The sequence below is a fragment of the Balaenoptera ricei genome, chromosome 2 (genome assembly GCF_028023285.1).
Source record: "Balaenoptera ricei isolate mBalRic1 chromosome 2, mBalRic1.hap2, whole genome shotgun sequence".
In the NCBI taxonomy this organism is placed as follows: domain Eukaryota; kingdom Metazoa; phylum Chordata; class Mammalia; order Artiodactyla; family Balaenopteridae; genus Balaenoptera; species Balaenoptera ricei.
The window spans coordinates 35,284,278-35,306,111 of record NC_082640.1 but is presented as its reverse complement, the minus strand read 5'-3'; the positions used below and the strand labels follow the sequence as shown (position 1 = coordinate 35,306,111).

The 21,834-nt window shown below is 37.9% G+C and overlaps 1 protein-coding gene across 2 annotated transcripts in view; it reads left to right on the top strand.

The window, feature by feature from the left end:
* EFL1 (elongation factor like GTPase 1) overlaps positions 1-21,834 on the top strand; it is a 139,115-nt gene that overhangs the window by 96,703 nt on the left and 20,578 nt on the right. Inside the window, exons 16-18 of one of the 2 annotated variants that reach the window (XM_059912335.1) lie at positions 396-527; positions 5,775-5,922; positions 11,777-12,759. In XM_059912335.1, coding sequence (XP_059768318.1) covers positions 396-527; positions 5,775-5,922; positions 11,777-12,759 — 1,263 coding nt within the window. Of the gene's footprint in view, positions 1-395; positions 528-5,774; positions 5,923-11,776; positions 12,774-21,834 lie in introns of both variants that reach the window. The other variant, XM_059912336.1, reaches the window with a different exon arrangement.

Genomic DNA, 21,834 nt, shown 5'->3' with positions numbered 1-21,834 from the left:
AGAGCCTTATGCAACTATCAGCCGGGAGCCTGAAGTGGAGAGTGGGCAAGAGAGGGAGGTGGGGGAATAACTGATATTCTCCTCTAAAAGTCTCTAAATTCCCTTTACCCACAAGCAAGTAGATTTGGCAAAAGAGATTATTTCAGGAGAGACTCATCGTCATCAAATTAATGTATTTTAAAAACTAAGAGTTACAATTTAAAAAGTAATTAGTATTTTCAGACATATGTTTCTGGACATGATCATTTCTGTGGTCAAAGTAGGTGTGTTTTAGCCCAATTTGTTTAGTGTTTTTTCTCTGTGACATATATACTGGGTTGATGTTGTTATTTTTCTAACATAAATTCAGAATTTATCATCTTTTATTGACTCCATGGATCTTTTCCTCCCTGCAGGAATAGGAGGCCTTCAAGACTTTGTGCTGAAATCGGCAACACTGTGTACCTTGCCATCTTGCCCGCCATTTATACCACTCAACTTTGAAGCCACCCCTATTGTGAGGGTTGCTGTTGAACCGAAACACCCAAGTAAGATGACCTTGTTTTTAAAAGCATGTGATGTTCATTACATTTTTAAAATACTTGCATTTAATGCTTGGTTCCTCATGATTTGTTTCAGTAGTAGACTATGTATTTTCATGAAGGTTTATAACAGGAGTAACCTGCCCAGCCATGAGGCCATACAGACCACCAACATTTTGAGGGGAATCTAACCTCTGTCTTAGGAACCGGGAGTCTGTAGGCACCTTCGCCCTCCAGGGACACTGTATTCTTCTTTATGGCAGAAACAGGGTCATCTCTGCATCCCCCAGAACCCTGGCACAGCGTGGTGTCTTACCAGAGTTCATGTTTTATGTGAACGGTTCTTAGAATCTTATCCCAAGCTTCTTGGTTCAAAATTCATATCCTCTTCCCTCTAGGTTTGCTAGATTATCTGGACACTGAGCATTTCCTCTTTGTTTAGAAAGCACTTCCTGCCTCTTTCTCTCTGGCTGTATGACACCCACATATGCCAGTCCCTATAATAACTAATTCTTAGTCTTTGGTTTATACCATTTGCCTGGCCAGTCCTCACTGACTCTTGTATTTTACTTCCCATGATTGTAACTAACCCCCCTAGTCCCTGTGACTTTGCTGTTCCCAGTGCTTAGTGGTCGTTGGTGAAGAATCTCCAGACTGCTTTAAGGAAACCAGAGAACAAATGTGTAAAATGGCAGTTTTCTGTTGAGGTATATAATGGCCTCGTTGCCCCTGCATCTGTATATCCCTCCTCTCCCCAGAGCTGGGGCCTTCTGAAAGCTTGTCTCTGCCTCAGTTCCTAAGACATATTCTAGCCATTGAGGATCCCTGGGACCCTTGAGCAGATATGTATTTGGAGGACTGCATCTCTGGCCTTTGGGCTCAGTCTTAGTAAATAGCTATCTGCCTTGGGCCTCAGACAGGCATGCTTTCTGGGCTGTCATTGTGGACTGACAGTGCCTTTGGTTGTTGCATGGATTTACGCCATTCTTTGTAATGCCTGCTTCCTCTTTGTGGGTTTGTCCAGATCCCGGCCCCTCATGGTTTGTTCTTTTATTCTACTTGCTAACTGCCTCCAACCCTAAGAAGTACATACAATATAAGAAAGCTCAGTTTTATTTAAGTTGTAACATTTGAGTCTGGCAACCATAATTTATTCTTAGGTGTTTCTAGTATTTATTCAAATCTTATTTCTTACTTTTAAAACAGGGATTAAAGGAACTTAAGCTATAATGTTTTAAAAGAAATGTATAATTTTTTGGAGTCTGTTTAATAGTTGTGTGCTACTCTGTGCTATTATCCAAGCCGAGTAAAAGCCCAGTCCTAAAGGCCCACCTTCTGTACAGCTTTGGCTACATGAGATGAGAGATCCTAGAACCTAGCTTACTTCCTGTCCCATAGCAGACTCAGTAAGATTAATTTCTTTCTCATAAACAAGGTAATCTAATAAACAGAATTACTTAAGATTGTCCATCTGAGTGCCAAAATTTATTTCCTCATATGTGTTGCATTAGATTTTTCTGAACTTTGTAAATAATAAACTAAAATGATAGAAGGGGCACCCAGTTTTCTTCATAATTTTAAAAGGAGTATTGCTACTTTTCCCAATCAAGTATATTATTCTTGCTGGATTTGCCATGTGTATTCTTAATTATGTTATTGAAGTGTACCCCATTCTATATTTCCATGTCTGAAGTTTATACCCATTGTTCTGTCTTCTTGTTACTACAGTGTCAACATCTTATTTTACATTTAGAATGTCTGGGAATACTTCTCTTGACGCTAGTCTCATTCCTCTGAGCCCTCAGAGGATATTTATTGTCTCTTTACTCTTTGCCCTAGTTTCTTATGCCCATCCTTACTTTGGGGCAATAGCCCCTCTCTCTACGGATTACATGTCTAATGACTGTTGGGATGTCCCACCCTCCTATACCTCAACTTCCCAGTAGTATTGCCCCTGAGAAGCACTGGGCAGTTGCATTGTTTATTTCTGAATAGAACATGTGTCCCCAGGCCCTCTTTTCTTTTTCATGCTGACAAACTGGGTTAACTAATCTAGAAGACAGCCTTTTTGCTCTTCTTTCGGTGTGAAGGCATTCCGAGCATTTGTTCTTCCACTTTTCTTTCTCTGACTTCCTAAGCTGAGGTCCAGATGTCATGGTGGCCGCCACTCTGCTCCATGCCCACGGGGTCTACTCAAAATCCAACACCCAGACACAGAGAACTCCACATGCCCAAAGCCATTATTATTTTCAGCGTCATCATTGATCCTTACTGTGTGCTACATTCTAAGGATTTGACATTATCTCATTTAATCTTCTCAACAGCCCTGTGCTATTTTTTATCCTCATCTTCACATGAGGTAAACTGAAGCTTAGAGAAGTTAGTTAGCTTGCCCATGGCCTTACAGTTAGCAGTTAGTAAGTGGTTGAATCAGGATTCAGACTCCTGCCTCTGGATCTTTATTTTTAGGAATCCAAGAAATTCTGTTTACCTGAGAGCAGAGTTACTGGTTTCCAGAATTTTTTTCATCCTTTATCCATATCAGTTAAAATAAAAGAGCCCTCTATACATATGTTTATATAGATACACGAACTTTTGTGCTGATGTTTTATGTACATTATGAAATACACACAAACATAGAAATTACTTTAAAAATTGAGATGAAAATGAAATAACTGTCTTTAAAATATTCTTATTTGTCTTTGATGGAGATATGCACTGGATATATAAATAGGTGAATATGTATTATTTATTTATGATTGTGGTTTATAGTTGCATTAGTTATGTAATACTGCCTAACATATTACTCCAAAATTTGGTGACTTGAAAGAACAGTAATCACTTATTATTTTTCACAGTTCCTTTGGTCAGGAATTTTGGAAGGGCTCAGTTTGGGGATGTCTCATGCAGTTGTAGTCATATATCACAGCAGGCTGCAGCCGTCTGAAGGTTTAACTGGACTTCCACGGTGGTTCACTCACAGGTGCTCATAAGTTGGTGCTTGCTAGGGACCTCAGTTCCTCCACAGGGACCTCTCCTCATGGCTGCTTGATTTTCCTGGAGCACAGTATGGTTACTGGCTTTAGCCAGTAGTCCAAGACACTAAAACAGAAGCTGCAGTACCTTTTGTTAGCTAACCTTAGGAATCACATATCACTTCTGCAGTATTCTATTGGTCAGACAGGCCAAATTTCTTTTGAAAAAGCTTCTTCTTTGCTTATTGTTACACTGTCACCTTTGCCTTGAAGTGACAGATTTAAGTGTGTATGTGAATGTGAGTGGGTTTTTTGTTTTTGTTTTTGTTTTCTTAAGAATTTGTGGACTTCCCTGGTGGCACAGTGGTTAAGAATCCGCCTGCCAGTGCAGGCGACACGGATTCAAGCCCTGGTCTGGGAAGATCCCACATGCTGCGGAGCAACTAAGCCCGTGCGCCACAACTACTGAGCCTGCGCTCTAGAGCCCGCGAGCCACGGCTACTGAGCCTGTGCTCTAGAGCCCGTGAGCCACAGCTACTGAAGCCTGCGTGCCTAGAACCCATGCTCCGCAACAAGAGAAGCCACCGCAATGAGAAGCCTGTGCACTGCAACGAAGAGTAGCCCCCGCTCGCCGCAACTAGAGAAAGCCCACACGCAGCAGCGAAGACCCAATGCAGCCAAAAATAAACAAATAAATTTATAAGGAAAAATTTAAAAAAGAATTTATTAGGTCCTCATACTGGTAACATTGTTTTGTACTTTGTAATTTGGTGATGGAGAGCTGACAAAAAGCTTTGTCATTTTTTTTTTTTTAATTATTCCCTTGGGCTTGTGTGATATGTATTATTAGTGGTCTTCGTGCAAGAATCTTTTTAAGCCATATTTCAAATTCTGTGAAGGTTAACTTAACACTAGATAATATCTGTCCACTGAATTCGGCAAAGGAAAACTACAAATGCTGAAAAGGAAAACATGAGGGTACATCCGTCGCCCCCACATACAGTGAAATCCCACTCCCTGTCTTCCGTCAGCATTTCATGCATCCCATATGTGGCTCATGACCACGACCTGTGAGGGTGCCGACACCCATTATGGAGTGTGGCTCTATGGCTGTCTGCCTGCAGGCTTCAAAACCAGTGTGTCTGTGATCTTGAGCACAGGTTCCTTAAGCTTCTCTATGCCTGTTTGCTCATCGATAAAATGAGAACAGTAATCATCCCTGCCTCATAGTTAATGGGTTCATATATGTAAAGTGCTTATCTGGCGCACTTAGCACTATAAAGTGTTACTTATCATTAAGAAAAGCTTATTTAAAGAATAAATAGATAATGGGAAAATAAATAGATATGGAATAGATATGGGTAGTCAACTTTGGTAGAATATATTGAAAAACAACTGATTGCAGAAAGCTCCTGTGGTTTGGTTTGTTTAGCATGTTGAAAACCAAGCATTGAGGAATTAACTGAGTCCTTCCTTCAGACGTAGAAGTGAAACAAGACTGCGTAAAAATGCCTTCAAAGCCAAGGTCTCTGCTAAGGTAGTAACAAGAGAATTCCTATGACCTGCCTTGAGTGAATAGTGGCCACCACGCATATGAAAGGTGTGAAAAAGCAGCCGAACTCAAGATGTGGATCCAAATCCCTACCTGTACCCCAACAACTGTAGGGAACAAGCAATTAGATACCGAAAGCACCAACAGAGTGGAATGCAGAAGGTGCCCATAGCTCACGGGATAAAGTGGCCGCTTAGTGTATCCCAGCTCTCACCCAAAGGGCAGCTTTATTCTAAAATCCACAGTTCTGTCAAGGAGTTTCATAAATAATTATTTTAAATATGAGCTTCTGGTACAGTTTCTTGAATTGAGTATCGTACTGAATGCTTCCTTTGCTTATTTGTTGCTTTTATAGTTTTATAGGTACTGTTTGGGAAGAGTTCTGTTACGTTTCTAGGTATATATACATGTGTAATACATTTAGGTGGATTTACAAGTATAACGATGGTAGTTTATATTTGCTGAGTGTTTGAAGAAGTGGCATAGATCAGCTTTGGGAGTCTCAGTGATATGTTTGTGACACGTGTCTCATGTGAGCTATCTGTACAGGTAAATTACTAGAGGGTAGTTTTCTTCACATTGCTATATTATTTGGAAGAACAATAAACCATTATTTTAAGAGTTTATTTCATTATACTTTTCCCTTCAGTTTTCTCACGGATGTTATCTTTAGATTATTTTAGTCCTTATCTTGTATTTAATCAGTATTTCATTTTGTTAACCTAGGTGAAATGCCTCAGCTCGTCAGAGGAATGAAACTGTTAAACCAAGCTGATCCCTGTGTCCAGATTTTAATTCAGGAAACGGGAGAGCACGTTTTAGTCACAGCAGGGGAAGTCCACCTTCAACGATGCCTGGATGACTTAAAAGAAAGGTTAGGTGATAACAGAGATGGAGAAATGATAGCCCCAAAATCGGTGGGATGCTTTAGCGTTTCCTAAACCCATTGAACTTACACTGTGGTTTGTCTTTGGAGAAAAATTAAGTGTCCTCAACTTAAACATGAACTATTATTGTGTTACTGGATCATAGATTTAATTTTTAATAACTGACAAATAGTATTCACTGCTATACTTGCATGATTTTGCATTTTTAGGTTGAATCATAAAATATTTTCATATATATGTATTTTACTTTAAGCATATACACACACAGCATATCAGGGCAACAAAACAAAATCATATTTTGTAAACATAGGCTGTAATTAGGATAGACTTCCTTTCCTTATTGATGTGGTCTCTACAGTGTAAACCTTCGGTAAATCTTTGTATTTCTCTATCATGGTGATACATAAGTGTCATAAAATAGGCATCCCAAATAACTTTTTGCAAATTATGTTTCTCCTCTTTATTCCAAAGGTAATATATGTTTATTGTAGCAATTAGGGAAATACAGAAGAATAAAAAGAATCATTCAATTACCATGCAGAGATAACTATGACCATTACATTTGGGTCCATAAATCCCTAGTCTGTTCTATGTGTATTCAAATACCTACAGATATCTATACACAGCTCTGATTATTTGGTTAAGATAAACTTCTGGAAGTATAATTGCTGATTCAAAAGGTGGCATATTATATTGCTGGCATATTTTTTAGGCCTATGATCCATATTATCCTTAAGAAAGGCTGTTCCGGTTTACACTGTAACTAGCAAGATGTATTTGAAAGTGTCTCTTTTCCCAAACTTTTGCCAGCCCTGTATATCATAATTTTTAAAAATTTCACCAACCTGGAAGACGAATAAAAGGTGTTCATTGTTAATATACGCTTTCTGTGCTTAGTAATGATATTGAAACTTTTTTTTTTAATTTATTTATTTATTTTTGGCCGCGTTGGGTCTTTGTTGCCGCGCGCGGGCTTTCTCTAGTTGCGGCGAGCAGGGGCTACTCTTTGTTGCGGTGCACAGGCTTCTCATTGCGGTGGCTTCTCTTCTTGTGGAGCATGGGCTCTAGGCACGTGGGCTTCAGTAGTTGTGGCACGCAGGCTCATTGGTTGTGGCTCACGGGCTCTAGAGCACAGGCTCAGTAGTTGTGGTGCACGGGCTTAGTTGCTCCACGGCATGTGGGATCTTCCCGGACCAGGGCTCAAACCCTTGTCCCCTGCATTGGCAGGCGGATTCTTAACCACTGCGCCACCAGGGAAGTCCCTGAAACATTTTTTAATATGTTTATTGGCCATGTGTTTTTCTTTGATGAATCACCCTGTAATGGCCTTCCTTCCTTTTATTTTTCAATTTTCTGGGGCTTAAATAACCATAATAATAATTATAGCTAAAATAATAATTATAAATAATCAACATGATTACATACTAAATACTACATGTTAGTCACTGTGTTGAACTCTGTGTGTCTCGTTTAATCCTTAAAACAACCTAGTAAAATTGGTGGTGGTGGTAGTAGTAGTAGTAGTAATAGTTGTTGTTGTAATACAGTACTACTTTACTACTACTACTAATAATACAGTAGAATAAGAAGAGCTGCTCCTGCAGCACCATCCATTTGGGTTTCTTTAAATGTTTTTATCGCCATAATTAGTACAAAATTGGACGGTAGGTTTTTCCGTCTCTTTCATGTTGTCACCATTTTCTTAGAATTTCTGAGGGTATAATTATAATGTTGATTAGAGAATAATCCTAATTGGATAAATCATAAGGCATAATGTATTTTAAAATAGTAACTTAATTCTCAGAGGGTTATTTTCTTAACAGTACTGAAATGTTATGTTATTTTTTGGAGTTTTTGAACTAACTTATTTTCTCTCTTTTCACACTCTTTGCTACCAAATTAAAATCCAATGTTAAATAACCTTACATTTCTCAGGCCATTAACTCCTCTTTAAAAATAATGCTTTATGGTACTTAGAATTATATTATATTTCAAGTAAAATTCCCCCTTTAAATCTAAAACTGATTTTAATTGAATTACTTATTTGTGGTTGAAATTTTTTTAAAGTGACAGCATCAAATGGTGGCAAAGATGTAGAGCAAAGATATAGGAATTCACCTACACAACTAGTGGGAGCGTGAGTTGGTACAACTACTTTGGAATGTAGTTTGGGTATTATCTACTAAGGTAGGAGATAGTTATTTCCTACGGCTTGGCAAATCTATTCCCATTTCTATTCTATATATACTTAACACAAAGCTGGACAAATGTGCATCAATAATATTCATAGCAACAAAAATTTTAATAGCCAAAAACTGGAAAAAACTCAAAATAAAATGCATAAACAAATAAATTACAGTAAATCCATACCGTGGAATTTTATAAAATAATCTCAGTGAACAAGCTAACTACACAAACATGGATGAATTTCACAACATAATATTGAGCAAAAGAAGACAACTGAAGAAAAAAATGTTTGATTCTATTCATATAAAGTCCAAAAAGCAGGCCAAACTGAACTATATATAGTATGGGGGTTATATGTTTAGGTGATAAAAAAAATAATTTAAAATGGATTACAATGAAAATCAAGATAGCAGTTACCTTCATGGGGTTGGGAGAATGCATAAGGGGGCCTTCTGAGGGCTAGTAATGTTCTGTTTCTCAACTTGAGTAGTGGTTTATTTACATGGTGTTCATGTTGTGGTAAGTCATAGATCCAGTAGAGTGTTGTTTTGTGTACTGTTCTATATGACTGTTAAATTTTACAATTATATACTTAGAATAAGAACATATATATAATGCTAGAGGGTTTTTTTACCTCTCACAGGACAGAGCCTATGCCTTCTAATATATAAGCTTTTTTGACTTTGATACACATGTGCAGGAATGCGCTATGTACATGCGTGGGAGACAAGGAGGCTCCTGTGGTCTCTAGGCCAGAGAAACTGTCAGAGCTCTTATCCTAAACCTCTCAAGGTAGTCATGATCAGATATGGCAGGAAGCCACAGGAAATTGCTGATGTAGTTGGAGTCTACTGCACTTCTTTTGAAGTAATCACAGGCTCTGCACTGCCAGGATTTAAAGAAACTTTAGCCCTGAGGCACTTTGTAGGTGTGACAACCAAACGCACACCTCCCCTTCCATGGTGTGGAGTGATTTTAATTAATCTTATAAGTGACGACTATGGGAGAATTCTTGGAAACCTTAGAAACTGGAAGGACTAATATGACTTTTAGTAGCCCTTTTGACCTTATGGTACGAGGAAAATAGGACAGTGTCATAGTACTCAATTCTCATAGTTTCAAAGCTGTGCAGTTGGTTTTCTTGAAAGTTCTAAGTATGTTGAACATATTTTCTCTAAATAAAGATAATTAAAAAAATATTTCCCTGTTTCAAAGATTTCTAAGTGCTTTTCTTTTTTAAAAACCAGGAGTGGGTATTAAATTTTATTAAATGCCAATTTAGCATTTTTAAAGATGGTTACATAGATTACTTTATTAGACACTTTTAATGTGATATTTTAACAGATGTCCTAATACAAATCAAGTTTTAGAACCTATAATAAAAACTACTTAGTGTTGTAGTGAATTATTCCTTTAATATGCTGTTTAATTGGATTTTTCATTATAGCATAATGGCTAAGAGCATGGATTCTGAGGTCAGACCTCGATTTGAAACCCAGCTTACTAGCTCTGTGACTTTGGAGAAGTTATTTGATCTTTCTTATTTGATTTTCTCCTCTACAAAATGAGGATAATAATATACCTACTAAAGAAATAACACATGTAAACCGCTTACCACAGTGCCTCATACATAATAAGTGATTAGTAAAAACAAAACAAAACACACACATATATATCCATTTTTGTCATTGTTTTTTTTTTTTTTAATTTTTATTTATTTATATTTATTTTTGGCCGTGTTGGGTCTTCCGTTTCTGTGTGAGGGCTTTCTCTAGTTGCGGCAAGCGGGGGCCACTCTTCATCGCGGTGCGCGGGCCTCTCACTGTCGCGGCCTCTCTTGTTGCAGAGCACAAGCTCCAGACGCGCAGGCTCAGTAGTTGTGGCTCACGGGCCTAGTTGCTCCGCAGCATGTGGGATCTTCCCAGACCAGGGCTTGAACCCGTGTCCCCTGCATTGGCAGGCGGACTCTCAACCGCTGCGCCACCAGGGAAGTCCCTGTCATTGTTATTTTATCTTAGATTTTATATCTCAATTCTTGGGTAAGATTGAGCTACAGTTTTGTGTATGTCTGCTGTCTTTGTCAGGTTCAAGTATCAGAGTAATTTTAAATGAATACAGTGTCAGGTAGACATCCATCTTGTGTATTCTGCAACAATGTATATAGAATTGGAGTAAACTAATCCTTGAAAGCAAACAAACTCACTAGCAAAACCAAAACCTTTCTTGGAAGTGACTTTTATTTTTAGAAAATTTTAATTTTCTTCCATACATTATGGTCTATTCAGGTTCTGTATTCTAAAATCAGTTTTGGTAACATATTTTTAGAAAACCATCCATTCATTGAGTTTTCAATTTTATCACAAAGTATGAAATCAGATAAACCAAATTCCTGCCCTAAACCCACAAAATATAGAAAGCAAAAACAAATCTAGAATCAAAAGTAAGCATTTCAAAACCTTTTACTTTTAGTATTTAATTTCCTTATTGAATAACATTTCCCAGGGAAAAAGCATTGTTCCAAGATCCAAAAATTTCTTATATATGTGTACATACACACGCATTTATGTATGTGTACATACATATATATATGTACATTTATACATATGTTCATCCACCTTGCCAATAGTAGACCAGACCAAAGCTTTAGTATTACCTGGGAATGAGGTAAACAGAAAATAAGAGAAAAAGAAAGATGGCGTGGTTTCATTGTCATCAGAATCAGACCATGCCAGTTTCCAGAATCTGCCCTCTGTGAACTTGTAACTCATCTGGAAGAAAGTGCAGCATGAAACTAAACTTGACACATTGTGAGAAAGGGGGCTTTCTGAACTTGGTGCCAGAGTGAGGTTCAAGACCTATGAGGTTCAAGACCTATGCGGTCTAGTAGAGTAGCCACTAACCACTTATGGCTATTTTAAATTAAATTAAGATTAAATAAGATTAAAAATTCAGTCCCTCAGTCACATTAGCCGCATTTCAAATGTTCAGTAGCTACGTGTGGCTATTTAAATGTAATTAAAATTAAATGAAATTAAAACTTTGTTTCCCCAGTTGTACTAGCCACATATCAAGTACTCTGGAATCATAGTACAGATATAGAACATTTCCATTATTTCAGAAAGATCTTTTGGAGAGTGCTACTCTAGACAAACTCCTAGGTCTTGCCAGCCTCACCATGAGCCTCATCAAAGCCAAATCCACTGTCAGGATTTGACTGTATATCCTGAAGTTCTGTGATTTTTTTTTTTTTTTGTCTATTTAGAGTTATAATCATTGATCTTTTCTTCTCCAGATTCTTAAAGTGGCAGATATTATTTTAAAGAATTCATGTCAAATCTTATTAAAACATTTATTCTCCACTCAAAACATTCTTATCTAAATACATGGTTTATTTATTTTGAGAATGAACAAAGCAGTGAGATTCTAGTATATGCCAAGAACTCCCTGAAGGTCTGTTCCCATTAGAGGTGGTCTTTTGAATCTGAAATGAAAGCGGTTATTGAATTCTGATATAATGTAAATTACCAATATTTCCTAGTAAAATAATTTTTATATTTCTATGTTTTTGCAGAATATTCATTATGTGATATTTCTACATGGGCGTTTTGATGCCATTTTGATTATAACCTTGTATCATTTCTCTTGACTCTGTAGGTTTGCAAAGATTCAAATCAGTGTATCTGAACCCATTATTCCATTCAGAGAAACAATCACAAACCCCCCCAAAGTTGACATGGTCAATGAAGAAATAGGCAAACAACAAAAAGTTGCAGTCATACACCAAACAAAAGAAGATCAAAACAGAATCCCTGAAGGAATCCAAGTTTACTCTGGTGGGCTAATCACCATGACAACCCCCAATAAACTTGCCACACTCAGTGTTCGAGCCATGCCCCTTCCAGAAGAAGTCACTCGGATTCTGGAAGAAAATAGTGATTTGATTCGTTCTATGGAGCAATTGATATCCTCTTTGAATGAGGGTAAAAACACTCAGATGATTCGCCAGAAGACCCAAGAGAAAATTTGGGAATTCAAAGGAAAACTAGAGCAACATCTAACAGGGAGAAAATGGAGGAACACTGTTGACCAAATCTGGTCATTTGGCCCAAGAAAATGTGGGCCCAACATATTAGTAAATAAAAGTAAAGATTTTCAGCATTCAGTATGGACAGGCCCAGATGGCAAAGCTTCAGAAGAAACCAGTAGATACCGAGATTTGGGCAATAGCATCGTGAGTGGCTTCCAGCTAGCAACCCTCTCTGGCCCCATGTGTGAGGAGCCTCTCATGGGTGTCTGTTTTGTTCTGGAAAAATGGGACCTAAGTAAATTTGAAGACCAAACAGCAAGTGATAAACAGAATCAAGAACAAAGTGACCTGGTAAAAGAGGGACAGGGGGAAGGTGAAACCTGTTCTGGTAGAGATGAACACCAAGACCTACAAGGTGGCTGCTCCGAGCCCTTTGAGAAGAGGGCTTCCCAGAGAGGAGAGTCTTCACTCACCGACTGCTATGGACCCTTCTCAGGACAGCTCATTGCCACCATGAAGGAAGCCTGTCGCTATGCACTGCAAGTGAAACCTCAGCGTCTGATGGCAGCAATGTACACGTGTGACATCATGGCCACCAGTGATGTTCTCGGTAAGGCAAGAAAGGTAAAGACAGTGAGAAATACCATGAATAACAGTGGAAGTCTCCCAGATCAGAAAGCTTAAACTCATTTAATATTTTTTTTTGCAGAAGCTACATTATCATCTGATTTTCAGGAACTAAGATCTTAGAAAGCCAGAGGCCTTAAATATTAAAATCTTGGGGGCAAGGGAGCAGAAGTTTTGCCAACTTAGGATATTTTATTTTGCAAAAATAGAAAGACTTTTCTGTAACAGAAGGTCTGGTAAATGAGGTTTAAACTTCTCATATATTTTACCGTCCAAACCCGTGCAGTAGTTTTTCACAAGGGAATAACCATATCAGTCTGGGTAACCAAAGTTGTGACAACGATCAGAGAATAAGGTGACATTCTCGTACTCCTAACACAAAGGGCTTCTGTGAATTCTGGGTCTCTTCTGAAGAAGAAGATTATTTGGGACTTTATCCACTGCTAACTATTATATCAGATCCTACTGCTGATTTTTCTCTCTTTGGGAGAAGAACCGTTAAGATCTCAGGAGACGTTGAACCCTGGCACTTGGTAGCTATTTTGACTTTTGACAGATTTTACTTCAGTGAGACTTATTTTCTTCACCTCTGAAAAAGAAGGTAATAATTCATTGGAGGTTGTGAAGAGTAGCATGAGAACACAAATATGGGACCTAGAACCATGCCTGGCACACAGTAGTTCTCTTTACCGTCTTGAGATCTTGGAACTGCTTCAGCGGTGAGGAGGGTAGAAGGAGGAATTGAGCACTGGATGAGCGAGTGGACCAAATTGTTGTGTTTTCTCGAGCTCTGAGGTCCTTTGAGTCAATACGTGGTTCCTTTACATTCTTTTTGGTAAGGTTCTTTTGCCGATTAATTCATAAAAGCATAAATCTAAATTGTTGGGGGTTTTCTTCCCCAAAAAGAAATTTAGGCTTGCATCACAGTAAGGTTCCTGTGAGAGAAACTGAGCACCCATAGCAGCATTTCAAAAACAGTTGAGTTAAACACAGGTACATAGATTTGGTCACTCTGGGACGGCTTAAAGCCAGTATGTGCTGTGAGTCAGATCTGCAGATATGGCCTGGAATATGTGGTGTTTCTCAACCTTACTTGAATACAGCATCCTATTAACATCTCACGGAATCCGTAGCTTAGCTCGAGGAACACCGATCTAGACCATTCCCAGGTGTTCTTCACATTTCCATTGAGAACATTCTTAATTTAAGAAGGCAGAGGTAGAACTAGAATCAAGCAGTCTTAATTCCTTCAAAAAAAGACCTCAGAGGTCTTCTCCAGTCTCTCCTACACTAACAGATGCTTATACCACCTCTGTTTGAATACTTCTGTTGATGGGCAGCTCACAGCCATTTCCAGGATTAAACTGTCTTTCTCATATTGAGCAAAAAAGTCTTGTCTCCTGCTGGTTTCTCACCATTCATACCACCGTTCGTCCCTCTTACGTGCAATAACACTTCATATATTTGAGGGGAGCATTCGTTTTCTAGTTTTATATCTAGGGGAAAACTCTCCACATCCTTCAGCTGGTTTTCAGAATATGATTTTTTTTAATCCTTCCATTGTTCCAGTTGCTGTCCTTTGGACATACTTCATTCGGTCAGCCTCCCTCTTAAATAAAGCAGCCATAAACAGCACCCCAGATACCATCTCACCCGTACAGACACAGACACAGACACAGACACAGACACGCTGCTACCTCCCACATGCGGTACAGCATTCTTCTTTTAATGCAGTTCAGCAGTTGCATCTTGTCATTCACTTGTGAGAAGTCAGGATCAACCTCATTTTTTCTTTTTTTTTTTTTTTAATAAGTTTGTCTTCCTATTTTGTTCCCCCAGAAGCCAGATTTAAATTTTAGTGACTGAAATTATGTAGAACTCCTGTATTTACATATGAGTAAACTGGGTCTATACAATTAATTTCTTCCCTTAGGTTGTGTGTGTGTGTGTGTGTGTGTGTGTGTGTGTGTGTGTGTGTAAAATACGTAATAAACATTACAACAATAATGAAGGAAGTTTTGGGGTTTTTTAATGCCAAGAAAAAGAAGTCTCAACACCATAATCTTTTTTTTTTTTTTTTGGCTGTGTTGGGTCTTCGTTGCTGTGCGTGGGCTTTCTCTAGTTGCAGCGAGCAGGGGCTACTCTTCATTGCCATGTGCCGGCTTTTCATTGCGGTTGTGGAGCACAGGCTCTAGGCACGTGGGCTTCAGTAGTTGTGACACGTGGGCTCAGTAGTTGTGGCACATGGGCTTATTTAGTTGCTCCTTGGCATGTGGGATCTTCCTGGACCAGGGCTCGAACCCGTGTCCCCTGCATTGGCAGGCGGATTCTTAACCACTGCGCCACCAGGGAAGTCCCTCAACACCATAATCTTCACACATTGATTCATTTAAAAATTTTTTTTCATGTGTCCTTGTCTGGTGAGAAGTGAAACTCAATAAGTAGTGAATTGAATGTTTTGATGAAGTTGAGCTCCTTTGTATATATAGCATTCCCCTGATTATCAACTTACCAACCATCTTATAAGAAGAAATAAGCTTAGGTTGATAGGATTTTGTGTTAGAAAGTCCATGTCATCTCCAAAGGTTTACCTCGTGCTTCTATAAATATATACAAATCTTTATAACGTTTTCTTAAAATTCTGTAGGAAATTAGTGTATGGCTTTCTAGTCTGTAGTTTATGGAAACCAGTGCTTTTATCCTTAAAAAAGTTCATTTATCATTTACCTTTTACCTGTAGTTTGGCGGCTACCCTGCTATCCACGAGTTCTCAAAAGGGCAAATTTCTCTAGGGCCATGAGATAGAATTCTGGTCTTGGAGACTTGAACTCATTTAAGAAGGCCAGGTACTTGCTTATCAACTGCTCGGCTGTCTTGAACTTCAGCATTCTTCTATCATGTTTGTTCTACTTGCTGTAGTTTCTTCCTCATTCTCCTTACTGAAGAGAATGGAGGTAACATAGGTGTTGAGAACCAACCCTGGCCTTCTTGCTGTCCTGTATTAATGTTACACTGGCCTCTCCAAGTTGTAGCTGTGACCCTTTTTGTTGTCTTTAACTCTGTTACTTGGTAGGCTCGCCTTACTCTAGTTTTCAACATCCAGGACATGCTATGATCCTCCCTTAGTTGTTTGCTATCTTCTTCTTCTATCTACTGTGCCTGTCCTCTTAAAATAGGAGTCAGAAGGCACAAACAGAGTGCCTTCCATGACCCAGCAGATTTATTTTGGAGCTATTTATTTTGAGTGGGCAGGATCTCTCCTCCTTTTTTTCTCATTGGGATCATTCATGATTGATATTTTCAGACTCTTGTTACTCCCCAAAGGAATTTTATCTTAGGGTTTGTTATCCTAAAGCCTGTTCGGTTTTTTGTTTTTCTTTTCCTTTATGTGTTTGAAATGAGCCTTCCCAAAGTCTAGGGTCCATGTAGGTCTATGCCTGTCTTTCCCTCCTTTATTCCCAGCATAATAGGAACACATATTTCCTCCCTAAATGGCCATCTCTCCTTACATAATCCATTTGGAGTGGCATTTGTCCTTTCTTAGAAGACAGCTTTTCAGCACAACACATGAAGCTAGGTTCAGCTGTTGGCATTTATTGGAAATTCCCAGCAGACTGTTGAGTCACTTTTGTTGAGTCAGTCCTCTGTGTCCATTTTTCCTTCTGTGTTAGGAAGTCACCACTAGGACCCTGCATGTGACCAGGCAGTCCCTTGAATATCACTTGTCATCCTGCACTTTGATCTTCATCCTGGCACTTTTCACCTGGCCAGCTGAGTCAGTTCTGGCACTTTCTAGGAATAGATGCTTATCTTAGCCCTCAGGGTTATATGCCCTCTTCTCCCTTAGGAGCAGAATATGTCTTTGCCTTGCCTTATCCAGGTACAAATGTCAACCTTGTATATGTGGATTGGATAGTACAGTTGACCCTTGAACAACACGGGGTTTACACGTGCTGACTGACCACACAGTTGAAAATCCGTATATTACTTTACAGTTGGCCCTCCCTGTATGTGGCTCCACATCGGTAGATTCAGCTGCGAATTGTGTAGTACTATAGTATGTACTTAGAAAAATCCACTTGTAAATGGACCCACACAGTTCAGACCTGTGTTGTTCAAGGGTCCACTGTACACAGTCTGTACCAGTGTCGCTGGTCAGCCTTCTTAATACATTTCTCAGAGATAAACTGGCTGCCACACCCACTGCCTTACAAAGAAGCTGTGTTTAGATTTGATCTGGAATTTGTTTTATTCCTGAATTGGTTTGAGGCCTTCTTGCTTAGACTAGAGAATCTCCTCCTAAGCCTGTTTTCTCTTGTTTTGAGGGATTCTTTGGTAATGATGACCACTTTTTAGTATCCAGGGTCTATCAGGATACTCAGCTCTTCACCTGTGTTTTCCTTTTTCTTTCTAATTCACCACCTTCAACTGGAAAAAGAAATGAGGAGACCTCTATGTTCCTGAGGCATTTTGCTTCCTCCCTGGATATTCAGAGATCTTCCAGGAAAACTTCAGACTGCTGCCGGTTCCTTTAATTCTCCAAGAATTGGCACAAGACAAATAAAAGGACAAGTCAGGTCTTTTTTATTTAGTAAGATGAGTTAGTCTCTTTTTAAAACACTTTTCTACACAGATTTTTAAAATAAGGAATCCTTTTATAAATGTATAGAATTGCTTATGGTCAAAATGGGAAATTTTGCAGAAAAAATAATCATCTTAAAATTGTTTTGCATGGGGAAATAATCCCAAGAAAATGACCTCCTTTACTTGTAAAACCTGCTTTCCTAACTGAGGTTTTATTACCATTTTTTACCCAGGAAAATTGCCTTTTATGAGCTTGAACGGACATAAGAATTGGTTTGTGTTTTTAATTGATCATCATGTGACTAGTAAATTGTCTCTTTTCATATTTCTTCTAACCTGTTAACGTCTTTCATTCTTGCTCTCCATTGTTTTTACCTTTGGCAATAACTTCACATATAAAATATAACTTTTTCTGTTAGTGTTAGTTTTACTCACATCTACAATTATTATAGTTCTTCTATTTTATTTGTAGGGGTAAATGCTTATATTGTTAAAACATATGTGCTTTAATGTATCAGAAACATTCTTAGTAAGTATTACTGTTTACTTTTAAAAACCTATTCTTATTTCATACTTGGAGTTCTTTTTATATTTCACCAGCATTTCATAATTCAATTCAACAAAAATTATTGAGCTGTATATGCCAGCACTATGTTAAGCATGGTTCCTGCTTTGAGAAATAAGTTAAGGCGACAAAGCTTAGTTATGTAAAACAATTAGTAAAATACAATTGAATTTAGTGAATAAATATGGGTTTTTATTGAAATTTTATGAGAAATTTGGATTAGCAAAATTCAAAACAGGGTAAATCTTTTTTTTTTTTTTTTTTTGTCAGTTACCAGAAACCTGTACTTGTCACAGTCTTTTCCATGAATTTCTTGAAGATGAAAGCCTTTTATAGGAACATATTTGCAAAAGCATCAGAGTACACCCAGAACTGTCTGTAAATGACAAAAGACTTAAAAATGACCACTGTTAAAGATTTGATGAAAGTTCATAATAATACAGTTGACAAGAAAATTAGTTATTTCTGAGATATACATTTTAAAGTAATAACTAGGATTATTACTTATAACATTATACCAGAACATATAAGATTTTTAGAAATTTCATGTAATGTCTGAAACATTTATATTAACATATTTCCATACATATTTCCATACAAATACAAATATAAGATTTTTAGAAATTTCATGTAATGTCTGAAACATTTATATTAACATATTTCCATACAAATAACCCAATGAAAGTTTAGTATTAGTTGTTTTGTTTGTTGTTTTATACTGCAGGTTCTTATTAGGCATCAATTTTATACACATCAGTGTATACATGTCAATCCCAATTGCCCAATTCAGCACACCACCATCCCCACCCCACCGCAGTTTTCCCCCCTTGGTGTCCATATGTCCATTCTCTACATCTGTGTCTCAACTTCTGCCCTGCAAACTGGCTCATCTGTACCATTTTTCTAGGTTCCACATACATGCATTAATATACGATATTTGTTTTTCTCTTTCTGACTTACTTCACTCTGTATGACAGTCTCTAGGTCCATCCACTTCTCAACAAATGACTCAATTTGGTTCCTTTTTATGGCTGAGTAATATTCCATTGTATATATGTACCACAACTTCTTTATCCATTCGTCTGTTGATGGGCATTTAGGTTGCTTCCATGACCTGGCTATTGTAAATAGTGCTGCAATGAACATTCGGGTGCATGTGTCTTTTTGAATTATGGTTTTCTCTGGGTATATGCCCGGTAGTGGGATTGCTGGGTCATATGGTAATTCTATTTTTAGTTTTTTAAGGAACCTCCATATTGTTCTCCATAGTGGCTGTATCAATTTACATTCCCACCAACAGTGCAAGAGGGTTCCCTTTTCTCCACACCCTCTCCAGCATTTGTTGTTTGTTGATTTTCTGATGATGCCCATTCTAACAGGAGTGAGGTGATACCTCATTGTAGTTTTGATTTGCATTTCTCTAATAATTAGTGATGTTGAGCATCTTTTCATGTGCTTCGTGGCCGCCTGTATGTCTTCTTTGGAGAAATGTCTATTTAGGTCTTCTGCCCATTTTTGGATTGGGGTGTTTGTTTCTTTAATATTGAGCTGAATGAGCTGTTTATATATTTTGGAGATTAATCCTTTGTCCGTTGATTCGTTTGCAAATATTTTCTCCCATTCTGAGGGTTGTCTTTTCGTCTTGTTTATGGTTTCCTTTGCTGTGCAAAAGCTTTGAAGTTTCATTAGGTCCCATTTGTTTATTTGTGTTTTTATTTCCATGCATCCCTGGGATAAATCCCACTTGACCACGGTGTATGATTCTTTTAATGTGTTGTTGGATTCTGTTTGCAAGTATTTTGTTGAGGATTTTTGCATCTATATTCATCAGTGATATTGGTCTGTAATTTTCTTTTTTTGTAGTGTCTTTGTCTGGTTTTGGTATCAGGGTGATGGTGGCCTCATAGAATGAGTTTGGGAGTGTTCCTTCCTCTGCAATTTTTTGGAAGAGTTTGAGAAGGATAGGTGTTAGCTCTTCTCTAAATGTTTGATAGAATTCACCTGTCAAGCCATCTGGTCCTGGACTTTTGTTTGTTGGAAGATTTTTAATCACAGTTTCAATTTCATTACTTGTGATTGGTCTGTTCATATTTTCTGTTTCTTCCTGGTTCAGTCTTGGAAGGTTATACCTTTCTAAAAATTTGTCCATTTCTTCCAGGTTGTCCATTTTATTGGCATAAAGTTGCTTGTAGTAGTCTCTTAGGATGCTTTGTATTTCTGCAGTGTCTGTTGTAACTTCTCCTTTTTCATTTCTGATTTTATTGATTTGAGTCCTCTCCCTCTTTTTCTTGATGAGTCTGGCTAATGGTTTATCAATTTTGTTTATCTTCTCAAAGAACCAACTTTTAGTTTTATTGATCTTTGCTATTGTTTTCTTTGTTTCGATTTCATTTATTTCTGCTCTGATCTTTATGATTTCTTTCCTTCTGCTAACTTTGGGTTTTGTTTGTTCTTCTTTCTCTAGTTTCTTTAGGTGTAAAGTTAGATTGTTTATTTGAGATTTTTCTTGTTTCTTTAGGTAGGCTTGTATAGCTATAAACTTCCCTCTTAGAACTGCTTTCGCTGCATCCCATAGGTTTTGGGTAGTCGTGTTTTCATTGTCATTTGTCTCTAGGTATTTTTTTATTTCCTCTTTGATTTCTTCAGTGATCTCTTGGTTATTTAGTAATGTATTGTTTAGCCTCCATGTGTTTGTCTTTTTTACGTTTTTTTCCCTGTAATTCATTTCTAATCTCATAGCGTTGTGGTCAGAAAAGATGCTTGATATGATTTCAATTTTCTTAAATTTACTGAGGCTTGATTTGTGACCCAAGATGTGATCTATCCTGGACAATGTTCCGTGCGCACTTGAGAAGAACGTGTAATCTGCTGTTTTTGGATGGAATGTCCTATATATATCAATTAAATCTATCTGGTCTATTGTGTCATTTAAAGCTTCTGTTTCCTTATTTATTTTCATTTTGGATGATCTGTCCATTGGTGTAAGTGAGGTGTTAAAGTCCCCCACTATGATTGTGTTACTGTCAATTTCCTCTTTTATAGCTGTTAGCAGTTGCCTTATGTATTGAGGTGCTCCTATGTTGGGTGCATATATATTTATAATTGTTATATCTTCTTCTTGGATTGATCCCTTGATCATTATGTAGTGTCCTTCCTTGTCTCTTGTAACATTCTTTATTTTAAAGTCTATTTTATCTGATATGAGTATAGCTACTCCAGCTTTCTTTTGATTTCCATTTGCATGGAATATCGTTTTCCATCCCCTCACTTTCAGTCTGTATGTGTCCCTAGGTCTAAAGTGGGTCTCTTGTAGACAGCATATATATGGGTCTTGTTTTTGTATCCATTCAGCCAGTCTGTGTCTTTTGGTTGGGGCATTTAATCCATTCACGTTTAAGGTAATTATCGATATGTATGTTCCTATGACCATTTTCTTAATTGTTTTGGGTTTGTTTTTATAGGTCCTTTACTTCTCTTGTGTTTCCCACTTAGAGAAGTTCCTTTAGCATTTGTTGTAGAGCTGGTTTGGTGGTGCTGAATTCTCTTAGTTTTTGTTTGTCTGTAAAGCTTTTGATTTCTCCATCAAATCTAAATGAGATCCTTGCCGGGTAGAGTAATCTTGGTTGTAGGTTCTTCCCTTTCATCTCTTTAAGTATATCATGCCACTCCCTTCTGGCTTGCAGAGTTTCTGCTGAGAAATCAGCTGTTAACCTTATGGGAGTTCCCTTGTATGTTATTTGTCGTTTTTCCCTTGCTGCTTTCAATAATTTTTCTTTGTCTTTAATTTTTGCCACTTTGATTACTGTGTGTCTCGGCGTGTTTCTCCTTGAGTTTATCCTGTATGGGACTCTCTGCACTTCCTGGACTTGGGTGGCTATTTCCTTTCCCATGTTAGGGAAGTTTTCGACT